The sequence below is a fragment of the Sardina pilchardus genome, chromosome 21, assembly GCF_963854185.1.
Source record: "Sardina pilchardus chromosome 21, fSarPil1.1, whole genome shotgun sequence".
Lineage (NCBI taxonomy): Eukaryota > Metazoa > Chordata > Actinopteri > Clupeiformes > Clupeidae > Sardina > Sardina pilchardus.
The window spans coordinates 24,030,610-24,043,007 of record NC_085014.1 but is presented as its reverse complement, the minus strand read 5'-3'; the positions used below and the strand labels follow the sequence as shown (position 1 = coordinate 24,043,007).

The window sequence follows — 12,398 nt, the reverse complement described above, 5'->3', positions numbered from 1 at the left end:
TTTCAGTTAAGATGGCAACTATACATCTCAACTCCATTCTAAAACAAATGTATTGAAGTGTCCCACTAGTAAACATGATGGAACTGGATTATTTCCATTACATTGTTTTTTTCCCCCTTCTTTTAGTCTTCTATTGGCCCATGGATCTGCAAACACAACAACATTGAATTTAGTCACACTAGTCAACTACATTACACATGAGAGACATGTTTAACCGCATATTTGGGCATTAAAAACAGGGTTCCCATTCTAAGTCAAGTGTAAAATTCCATGACTTGTTCCTGATTTTCCATGACATACTATATAATGAGTGGAGCAATACATCAACCAATGATTTCAGAGCAACCGCATAGGGTTAAATAATCTTTAACTTTCTTAGAGCAGGAGCTGAATAAATGGGCATAGAATAAACAAAGTTGGGCTACTCAAGCGAGCAGTACAGCTAATAACTAGATTACTAACTACACCAATTCTGCGTGGAACTAATTGTATTAATGCATTTTGGCAAGTACATTTTCAACTGGCACAAAAGGAATCCCTGATGTTCCATGACTTTGCTTCAAAAATGATGCATTTCCCTGACTTTCCATGTCCCAATCACAAACTGGCTTATCCACCAAGAGCACCCAGATTGTTGGCCTGATTGGTTGAAGGACTATCCAAATGCATACAATCATTTTAACTATGCCCATCGTCATTGATCATGCCTCTTGTGCAGTAGAAATACAATGCAGACTCCTCAGACTACAACGCAGACTCCTCAGACTAATGTTCAATCTTAAACGATTGAGCTTAGTCTGGTGATAGCCAGGCTATGTCTAAAATAGACTTTCTGAAATTCCATGCCAGGGAATTACAGGGAACCCTGTAAAAACAAAAACTCACTGCATCTGCTATTGTCGGCCATGCCATTGCCATGACAACTCCATCATCAGATGAGGGAGGAGTCTCCAGGTTCCAATATGTGAGGTCATGGAATACGGACGAAACTTTCACTACACCATCCTGTACAAACAGATGAGAATGAGATGACAGTTAAAGCTCCAATGATGATCTGTCATCTTACAAATCTGAATATGGTTGTGTGTGTGTGTGTGTGTACTGTGCACCGTTTACAAATAACAGATCACAAACACGAGTGTTAATCCTCATGATCACCTCTTGATCCGAGCTTGGTTTATGGACTTGTTTCAGAACAAGACCTGTGTAGCCTTGAGGACAGTTCACCTCCTGGCCTTTCAACCCTCGACCCCTAAAGGATACAGTCAATTCTGCAACAATAATAGACATTTCCATTTTGAAAAGTGTGCACAGTTCCATCATCAGTTGTTATTATAACAAAAACAACGAACTATTTGATTTCAAATAAGTTGCACCCATGCCACTGACCGTGTTTGCGGTCTTTAACAGCAGAGGTGAAATACTGGGATACTTCAGCAGGTCCGTCGCGTTCAATCTCACAAGGTAAAAGGTGAATTGGCAGTTTATCCGCTCGGCTAACAGAGCCTAGCTGTACCGTAGTCACACTGCTGTTTGACATGCTATGGAAAAGAGTAGTATGTTTAACATGCAAACAAAGTGTGCAATGGTTCAAAGTGTATAGCTCAAATATAGGCATAGAATAAACTGTTGTAATTAGGGTGTTGACGTTCTACAACGTAACCTAGCATGCTGCGTATCAGCTAATTCAACATGGAAAGTGCTCGGTAGCAGTGTGTAGTCTGCGAGATATGCAGGACTACGCGGTGTACCCACTTACAAAGAATCACCATCTCAGTCTACCCACTTAAAATAGGCAAGGATATGTATTCACATTTGGGGTTGACCACAGTATACCCACTACAGCTAACTACATCACAATATATCACTACTACACAGCTAACTACACTACACCACTGCTTGGTAGTTAAGTCCAACCTGCAACTATGTTGAAATATGTATTTCAATCAACGTAGGCCTAGGCTAAATTGTTTTCTATTCATCATAATCTGTAAAAACAGATGCATAATCCAATTTCTTTACCTTGAAATCTTTCGGACCTCTGAGTAGGATGCAAATGTTTGTTTTTGGCATGTGTTTTTGGAAGCAAAGACAAAATCGTAATATGATTGGACAGACGTCTTTCTTCGGCTTCCTTCTGTCTACTTGGCGCGACAATTAAGAACTTTATAGTGTTTGTCGCCATCTACTGGAATGGAAGAACTCTGTCTCAAAGTGTATGGGAAATAAGTTAGGCGTGTGGGCTGTAAGCTTTATGTGGCGATTTTCGTTGGTTGATATAGCCTAACATCCGTAAACACCTGAAAAATAACAGCAAAGAAATGCAAGAGGTATTCTTAAAGTTATTGAGAGGTGCTTAAGCCTATTAGCCCAATGAGAGATGAGGCACAGAAACGCTTATTGGCACCATTAATTAAGCTGACTGCGTAATGAATTGTTTCCTATTGAGGCGCAAGTCTGGCACCTCAGCCAGTCATTAAACGAGGCTTAATGAATAGGTAATATGATCAGCATAAGTCTCCAATTGTAATCGTGTCACCATTTTCTTCTTATCCATAGATTATTGCACCATGCAGGCTTGATGTCATAGATCAGTCAAAAGACAATCCCACTTGGCTTCATTTACAGGCTATGCAGATTTCTATGACCAAGTGAAAATGTGTGTCTTCAGATTTTGTTATTGGTTGGATAATTAATCTATCGATTGTTTATCTATCGAAATCTATCGAAAGCCATTGTTGGAATAATTGGCTAGCCATTAAAAGTCATGTAAATATGCCTTTATCCAAATATTTAAGAATCACTTTGCTGTACTGATGAAATAGGCTATAAATAAGGACAGAAGTGACCTTTGAAATTCAAGCATAGTTATAGACTCCAAACATGGTCCACATTCAATTTCCCATTCTTTAATGGTGGTGAATTCATTTGCTCCAAAAACATACCAAACAAAGCAAATTGGCTTTATTACGTGAATTTGATATGACCAGACTAACCTCTCTTCACAGAATAATTCTGCCCTCACATTTTATGGAGTATTATGCTGGACATGATGAAACACATTTGTTATTAAATGGAGCCAATAGACCTTTCTGGTCTTAGCTTACTCTAAGGAGGTCTATGGGCTGGGCTGGGGGACTGGAAGGGAGGGGCAAGAGGGTGGTTCTTTTAAATGGCCTGCAAAGTAAATGTTTGCTTTTGGTCAATAAAAGTGACACCCAACACCCCCAATCTGCCAAGCAGCTGTCCTCAATAATAGGGAGAGAGCAGCAGAGATGCATGCGGACAGAGAGAGAAAAAAAGAGCAGTCTCATTGTGGTGAGAAATGAGTCATGGCTGCTTTACAACTACTGAAATGAACACAAACACACACACACACACACACACACACACACACACACACACACACACACACACACAATAAAATTAAACCATTTGCACCTGTGGAAGTCCCTTACCCTCTACCCAGTGTCCATTGGACATTATCTCACACAGACCAGTCTAAAATGTGTCTTACATGTGTGCAACAGTTCTGAAGATATTTGTTTTATTCAGTTTTGCATTTAGGATGAATTGTTTTTAGATTTCTTCTGCCATACATATACAGTGGAATGATCCTGTGTGGCTGTTATGCTTGGAAGTTTTCTGGATATGAGACATCAGCAGAAATATTGTGAAATTTGTAAAGTTACACTTAAGGATTTAGTAGTACTGTGAGGGTGTTGAGGGTATTATAAGGGTATTATTCTTCAGCAGTTCTATTAAATGATATTTCAGTGTTATGTATTTCTTCATCATAATAATTTAATCCCATCACCATTAAGTCCAGACATCATATCCATAACATTCTTTTGGCAATAATTAGGATTATACATCATTTTAATACATCATATAATACAATTGTATACACAATATAAATGTGTGTTTAAGCATATGATTACATCTGGGTATATGGCCCATCAGACTTCACATAAAAGCTGCACATTTTATTTAGATCCATTTCTATGTTGTCGCTAATCAAATGTAGGGCAATTAGTCACAAAACTATGCGGGTTAAAAAAAAAAACTCTGCAACAAACGTTTTTAAATAAGAAAAAAGAAGGGTTGGTCGAAAGAAAATGGGCGGGAGGTTAATTCCAAGAGGAGAGTCGGAGGAACAACCTGAGGATCTTCAAATGAACCTGTGGGCTTCACTCCTCCCTCATTGGCACAAGCTCCCTCTCACATCTGCAGAGTGGTGACGAGACCGACCGACATTCGATAAACAACAGACTATTTGAAAACACTTTTAAAGGATTTTTAGTTTTTAAAGCTTGGATTTGGGGCTAAAAGATGAGCGGAGTGAAACGAGAGAAAGGGGAAGAGTGGGCCACCTATTACCCTGAAGAGGTATGTGAAAAATCTTTTTGTAGACTAAGTTATAGAATCCTTTGATAACTTTCGTTTCGTTCACTTAACATTTTCTTAAACTGTAGCTTAAGGTTATTTTTGTTAATCACCCGAAAGTCAAACAGATCTTACTACAATAAAAAGATAATTGCATTTATTTGTAGTTTAAGTTAGCCATCCAATTGCAAGTCTAGTCTCCAAAACAATTAAGATTGACTATCAAAACATTAAGGCTAATTAATAATATCTTCTGCACCAGCAACAATAAAGCCTAATAATAATAATAATAATGATAATAATAATAGCCTAATAATAATAACAATAATAATAATAATAGCCTAGGCTATAATAAGGTCAATAATAATAATAATAATAGTAATAATAAGAATAATATAGGCCTGCACAGATCATTTGGAATATATGGATTCAGAGTTGATCAAAATTGGTTGTCCTATCACAAACGGGGAAAAAAATAAGACGAATCATTTTTCCAATTGCATCTGAGGTGGTGTCGCAAGGCCTCAAGAAAATTAGGCAGGATGAAAGCAGCCATAACGTTTAATAATAATTGCCTGATTGTCCTTGTGTACCCATAACCCTCTAGTTTGTGCCAATTGTAGTTAAATCAAAGACAGCAACTTATTATGTTTGCCTATTTCACTTCTGGCGCAGTAGTTTTCCTTTGGTGCACCATTAAGTCGAGGCCAGATATAATAATTCCTCAGCGGGAAATTGAGTTTCGACTACAGGTCTGTGTTCAACTCAGTCTGTGTGTGGTCTAAGGGTAGTTAATTGATCGAGTCCATGATAGTGCCAAGACCTTTTTTTCTTCTGACGGATGCGTATGACTTACAAACTCCCCATAACCAGGGGGGCGTTTCTGAGTTCAAAAAGAACACGAAATGGTAGCCTAATGCCTCGAATTATTACTAACAACGTCCACTGAGAAAGGCAGCGGAGGGCAGCAGTCGTGTCCCCCAAAGACCCCTCTGTCAAAATGTCTTTCATGGTACAGAAAAAAGGCGGACGGTGAGTGACTTAAAAAGAGACAAAACAAGCGAGGGAAGAATGGCCGGACTATCGGAACAATGGGGTTATCGCTGGGTGGGTGGCCGGAATATATTTACATGGTGATACCCTAGAAGCTTACTTGCGGGGTTGCTAATGAAATCAGGGCAGCGACGCTGGAGGGAGGTGTTGGGAGAGTCTGCGTGATGGAATTCCCTCGCGCATAAAATGCAGGATCACGTCGCAAGGAAGGTTCAGAGGCTTTGAAGTAGGGCACTAAGCGATTAACACTGGTCAGGGCACAGAAAAGGGCCTGCATCTGTTAATTTAATTGATTTCAAATCTCTCAATGGTAAATGTCTCTCTCTCCTGGTTTTGTTCAGTCGTGTAATTGCATCTTTTATATATCTAAAAAAAAATATGATTAAAAACTATGGATGATGTCACTCAATACCTTACTTTGTGTAACAAGTGGTTGTTTCCCTTCCCTTGCAGATGTATCCTGGGGGGACCATCCTGCCATCTGGACTGGGGAGCTATGTCCTCCCTGAGTCTCACTACCTTCCTTGCGGGCCAGTGGGGGAGTCCATGGCTGGGAAAATCTCAGAGCGTCTTGGAAGCCCTGGGAGTGACCTGTCTGCCCCACTGCCTCCACCCCAGCAGGGATTCCCAGAGAGGGATCCGTACAGCCTGGAGGTCCTGGGCACTGATCCTCCGTCAGCGTACCGGCGGAACATGAACCACGCCAAGCCCCCGTACTCCTACATCTCGCTGATCTGCATGGCCATCCAGCAGGCGCCGTCCAAGAAGCTCACCCTGAACGACATCTACGACTGGATCCGGCAGCTCTTCCCTTTCTACAGGCAGAACCAGCAGCGCTGGCAGAACTCAATCCGCCACTCGTTGTCCTTCAACGACTGCTTCATCCGCGTGGCCCGCTCGCCGGACTCCCCCGGGAAGGGCTCCTACTGGACACTCCACCCTGACTCGGGGAACATGTTCGAGAACGGCTGCTACATGCGCCGGCAGAAACGCTTCCGGTGTGCCAGACAGACGCCAGCGTCCCCCTCCAAAGGCAAGGGCGAGGCGGCCGAGGGGAAGCCGGGGAAGGGAGAGGAGAAGAGGCGGAAGACGGCAGAGGCCAAAGCCCCAGCACCTGCCTCTGATTCTGCGCCCATGTCGTCCGCCACACCTCCCTCGACTACCTCCACGTTTGCCCTGACTCCACCTGTCGCGACCCCCTGCGCCCTCCGGCCCAAATCCCCATCGCCCCCTCCACCCCTCCAGCGCCTCTCCTTCCCTCCTCCGGCCCACGAGCCTCTGGCCCACCACCTGTCCCCTCCGTCCGTGCCCTCCCTCAACCCCGTCACGGCCTCCCTCTCTCAGCCCCACCATGCCCTCCAGACTCCCCAGCCTCTGGCTCCCCCGTCCTTCTCCATGGAGCCGTGCATGCGGAGCGAGCCGCTCACCCACTACCCGTTCTCCATCTCTCAGCTCATGGACTTCCAGCCGTACGACTCCTCCGTGGGGTACCAGGGATACTACTCGGCCAACTCCAACTCTCACCACTACAACACCTACCTGATGAGCAGAGAGGAGTCTCCGTACATGGGAGACTCTGTGTACTACCCCTCAGGACTTGGGATGTGTTCAGTACCCTTACTGAGCTCCTCATGAGAGGACAAAGGACATAAAGGACTACTAGGAGATAGACATAACTAGAAAGCAGATGTTGCAGCTGTTATATGCAGTTGAGAATGATTCGAAGTGTTTAGAAATGACTGGAACTTTAATTCTTCCCTGGTGTCTTTGGTATATTCAACAGAATAAGAATGTATATATTTGAATGTGACTTTTTTTGTCATGCAAGTATGTCATGTCTTGAGAATTTAGACTATGGCATTCTTATATTTCATTGTAAGCATTTCTCATAGATTAATTTATTAGTTGTTTTGAAATGACTTCCTCTGACTATTGCATCTGAATAAAACGTATGTAAAAAGAAGCTTTTGTTGAAATTGAAACGTCTTTAACCTTTAGTAACCTTTAACCTTTAAACCTTACAACTTTAAAAGATACACCTTCTTTATAAAAACATATTTGACTCGTGCACTATTCACATCCACAATGTTCGCTGAACATCAAAATATAGAACAAATAGAAACAAAATAGAAACACCATAATGGAAAAGCTGCAACCACCCAAACATTTTTTTTCCCTAGCATTCCTTAAGTTGCTAGTGGACTGGAAAGTCACCCAGCCTGAGATAAACTATTGTCTTTGCAGAGGTGGACAAGACAGTGAACGAGTCTTTAAGCTGTCACTTCTTCTAGCCCCAGCTACATTCCTCACTTGGGCACAAATGGGACTGGACCAGGATCTCATGCTCCTTTTGTGTCCCAGGAGCTTCCTGCAGACCAAAATCCAGGAAAAGAGACCAGAGATAGGACACTTATAAGCTGGCTTGACAGGTCTCGACAAACTCTTTTGCTATTTTTGTTTAATGACTTTGTTTATTTTTATACCACTTCTACACTTGTGAATTTCAGACAGGTATAGCTTAGGTCTTTGAAATCTGCAGCTGCATCTATCACTAAGGAAGACTAAATTTAGGTTGTTAAGGTACATTTCAAAAGCACTCAGTTTGTTTTGTCTGATAAACAGAGACGTGTTTTATGCAAGAAAATGTGACACGCTCTGCTTCAATGTTGGACAGTACACACATGTAGACGATACAAAAACAATGAGAGCCTCTTAGTACAGTGTGACCGACTCGTGTGAATTCCCCTTTCATGGTGTGGGGTGGATGGCCATATCCAGGGTGGTCAGTCTGGCTTTAGGGGTGGCAGGGAATGGATAAAGTGTTATCCTGTCCTGCTAAATGGCAGCAGTGGGAAGGTTATTCAAAAGGTCCTGACCTCCTCCCTCTAGTCCTCCACCCCGCCAACCCTCGCCGTAGTGCGCAGGGAAATCCCCATTGTCCAGGAGAGCCCAGAGACAATGGGATGACACAGGCTCTAATGACAGACCTCCCAAAATCACTGTGCTGTTGAATGGAGGCACAGGGACACCCACAGCGATCAGACACGAGTCCCCCCCGTGTTTGCCACAGTGGGACAGGGATGAGCAGAGACTTTGAAAGGCTGCGCCGAATTCGAGTGCATGATTTTGAGTCTATAATTTTAGGAGATCATAACATCTTTTCCAATATTTTGTGGAATCATAACAGACCAAATGTGTCATGAAATACATAATGGAACATCTACCGTGTTAAAACCCAAATAAAAAGGCTTATGGAAAAGAATGGTAGAATCAAAGAACAACATTGCATTAATGGAGTACTTCATTTCCAGTAAAGAATTTCACAAGTAGATGTTTTCTTTCCTTCTTCTTTAGAAAAGAAAAAAACAAATCTCGGCTTTATTTTTCTGACACACTTTAATGCAGCTGTCTGCCTGCCTTGTCTCTTTGCCGTCTCCCGAACGGCAAGTCCTTCTGTTTGCCCTATGGGAGGTGACCAAGGGCCAAGATGCAATTTAAGATGGTCAGGAGCTGGGCTGGAGATAGAGCCTGTTTTCATCAGAGGAGAGGTGAAGCGGCACAACAGGTCAGGCACACCAAACAGGAAGCTCAATTTGAGTCCCAGAGATAACAGAAAAGGATTAAAAGCAATTTAACACCTGTCATCTTTCCGCCAAATCTTCCGCCCGGGGGTTTGGCATTCTGTGGGTCCCCTCGGAGCTGAACTCTCCAGGTGTTTTCAATCCACACTTTCTTCAAGGTTTTATTATATGTGTGTGAGCAGTTTACATGGGTGTGAAGTTGTGTGCGTGTGCGTGTGTGTTTGTGTGTGTGATTCCATGCATAATGTATCTCTCAAAAGTCTTTGCCTTTGTTTGCCTGTGTGCTTGAATGTGTCTGAGTTGTACCCAGGGCGCTGCGGGGACTGGGGGGAGGAATTTCTCCCGGCTCGGGCGGCCCCAAGTGACATCAGGCCGATATGAAAGAGCCAGCTGTGAGAGGTGAGCAGAGAGCAAAGGGTGGTGGGGACGGAGGGACAAAAAACACCCAGACAGCTTTTATACTGCACAGTCTATGGCACCCGGAGCAGAACCCACAGGCATTGTGACTCTCTGAATGGAAGACGATGACAGCTGGTCGCATCCACTCCACTGTATCAGTCATGTATCTGCAGAGAAACCAACCCTGCTGATTTGATTGTCAAGGTGCCTCATTTTTCCTGATCTTAACATACCCTCCATACATCTTCTGTAGGTTTTAGAAGTTACAGTTGTGCGTGACCATTACGCCTATAGTGCCACTGTGATCAGCTCATCACTGTGAACCTCTCACTCACAAACTGTGGTGAATACAAATATTCAATCAGTAGCTGGAGAGCAGTAATTGATTTTCCTCCACCTCAGATAGATCTAAGTGGTCTGCTAATGGTCTGGAGCGGCGCTAACACATTTGCACAATGGCTAACGTCCTTATACTGGCCATCAGCAGAGGGACATAGATTCAGATGGTCTGGGGCCTGCTGCATTTGAGGTCTTTTATCTCCCATGTCAGAGGAGGCGGCGAGCGATTGGGCAAAGGGCTGGGTTGCGCTGTCGTAGCCGTGGCAACAGAGGCGTATAGGCCCGGTCGTGTTGTTTACACAGTGGCCCAGTTTTTTATTGCCTGTCTCTGCCTGAGCGTCTCCCCGCGGGTCCCCCTCGTCTCTTTTCATGACGGCCAGGGTAAATATGCCTGTTCAAATAGCCATCAGTCAGGGCCCAGGACAGGCCCTAACCCCTCACCCGCTCACTTAGCCGCCTCCAATACACTGGAACACCCCCCACCCTCCTCAGGGAGAAAAAAAAAAAAAAGTGCATGGGCTTTTCTTCATATGACTGTATGAATAAAACATTGTATGCTTTTGTGTATGAACATGACAAAGAGCGGCGAGGAGAAATAGTTTGTGTGCTTTGAAGGTTACCTATGATATGATTTTTTAGCGGATTAGCGTGATGAGTGTTTTAAACATTCATTGGTGGTCTTGCAAATAAAACTATATTCCACAGATGTCTCCTCTTATAGCAGTGTGCCAAAAAATATATCTACTTATTCTTACTAAGTAAGGATACGTCATTCTTCACATTTTCCTTTGAAACTCACCTCTCGTTCCTCTTTGCCTTTGCGAGCTCCATACATTGCACACCAGTAACTGTCCCTCGCAGCACCCACCTGTGTTTACACAGTGACTCTTCTCTGGCTCTTTTAGGACAGTGAGATAAGCTACAGGCAAATAACAAATGAGAGGTAGAGCCAGAGACATAGACAGAGAGACCGAGAGATTCACTCATTTGGCGTCCTATATATCTTTCATCCCTTTGTAATTGCCCTTTTGTAAGGCTATCCTTTCATTCAGTCATCTGTTGCCACATCAAACAACTCACGTAAGCCGGACAGCATAAAGCACCTCCGTATAGTCCCCACGCAATATCCGCCAGGTTCTACTACTGTGTGATTTTTACAGCATCCATTTTGTTTTGGCTTTGTTTTGGTTTCAAATAGTGAGTTCATAATAACTACTCATGTTTATAGAGTTTCGATTCTCTTTTATTGCTTATGGGATTTCAACTTGTGCGTCTTACAGAAAGGCAGGATAAACACATTGGGTATATGACTGTAATATCTGCGGCATTGAGAGTCCAAGGCAGGTGCTTACTCAGTCATAGAAGTGATCAAACTCATCATCAGAATTGATCTCCTTGTTTCCCGGGCCCATGGGGCTACTCTTCTTCTGTGGAACCTCCTCATCAGAGTCACTCTCGGAACCTTCAAGAACAAACAGCATTTGAAGGACGTTGTTTGCTCATGTGAAATTGTTTACGTACACTGTTTTTATGATGTTATTACAATATTGTTTTGAATCGTTCCCTTTGTGTGTGAGCACCGGCACATCTGCACAGAAGGGATTTATCTTCCTTTTATCATCCTTTTAATGCCATCATGCAGATAAACTATACATGTGACATGTTTGTGTGTGTGTGTGTGTGTGTGTGTGTGTGTGTGTGTGTGTGTGTGTGTGTGTGTGTGTGTGTGTGTGTGTGTGTGTGTGTGTGTGTGTGTCTGTGTGTGTGTGTGTGTGTGTGTGCGCGCTTGTATGTATGTATGTACTGTATGTGTCTGTGTGCGTGTGTGCATGTGTGTGTGCGTGTATATACGTGTGAGTGTGCATGGATATGTGCATGCTGTATGTATGTTTGTATGTATGTATGTGAGAGAGTGTGGAGGACCTTACCTTTTTGAATAACAATTACTTTTGGTATCATCTCCCTACGAATAAATAAAGTCATGCGAAAGGTGAGGTGAAAGGTGAAAGCCACAGTATTTTCTAATCTAGAGAAATGTAGGCTTACAAAAATCAGAGACCATGACTGGAAGTCTACATGGAATGAATAGATGTACAGTATGACACTATTCAGCCTCACACACAGCACTTACTTTTGTTTTGGCACTTCTACTTTAGGAGCAAGAAGACCTTCAATGTCATCTTCGTCCTCATCTTTCTCGCCCAGGTATTTTAAGAAGTTGTACTTTGGACCCTCGGACCGGGCGTATCCATTATCAACCACCACCTCGTCATCCTCATCATCTTCAATTTCCTGATTGTACAGCTCTTCATCATCGTCTCCATCTTCATCGGCTAGATTTACGGCACCATTTCTGGAAGTAATGAGAAGAAACATAAATGCTGTTTCATTAACCAAACACAGCTACAGGTGGAGGTCATTTACTGTCACGACATTTGGATGAGTTAGGCTACCTGTTAGAAAAGCTCTCCTCTTTTCTGATAGCTGACTTTGGGTGTTGCTCTGATTCTTCCTTCTCATCATCATCATCATCATCATCATCATCATCATCTACCTCTTCCTCTTCTTGGTCTTCGTCGTCGTCATCATCTCCATCATCATCATCTTCTTCTTCCTCCTCCTCTTCTTCTGATGGATCAT

The 12,398-nt window shown here is 43.1% G+C and overlaps 1 protein-coding gene across 1 annotated transcript; it reads left to right on the top strand.

The window, feature by feature from the left end:
- Window positions 1-6,078: 6,078 nt before the first annotated feature.
- Window positions 6,079-7,074, top strand: foxa (forkhead box A sequence; the record flags this gene model as incomplete). The annotated part of the gene is made up of 1 exon (XM_062524293.1): window positions 6,079-7,074. A coding segment is annotated over one exon (996 nt), but the record flags the coding sequence as incomplete, so codon positions are not given.
- Window positions 7,075-12,398: the final 5,324 nt, after the last annotated feature.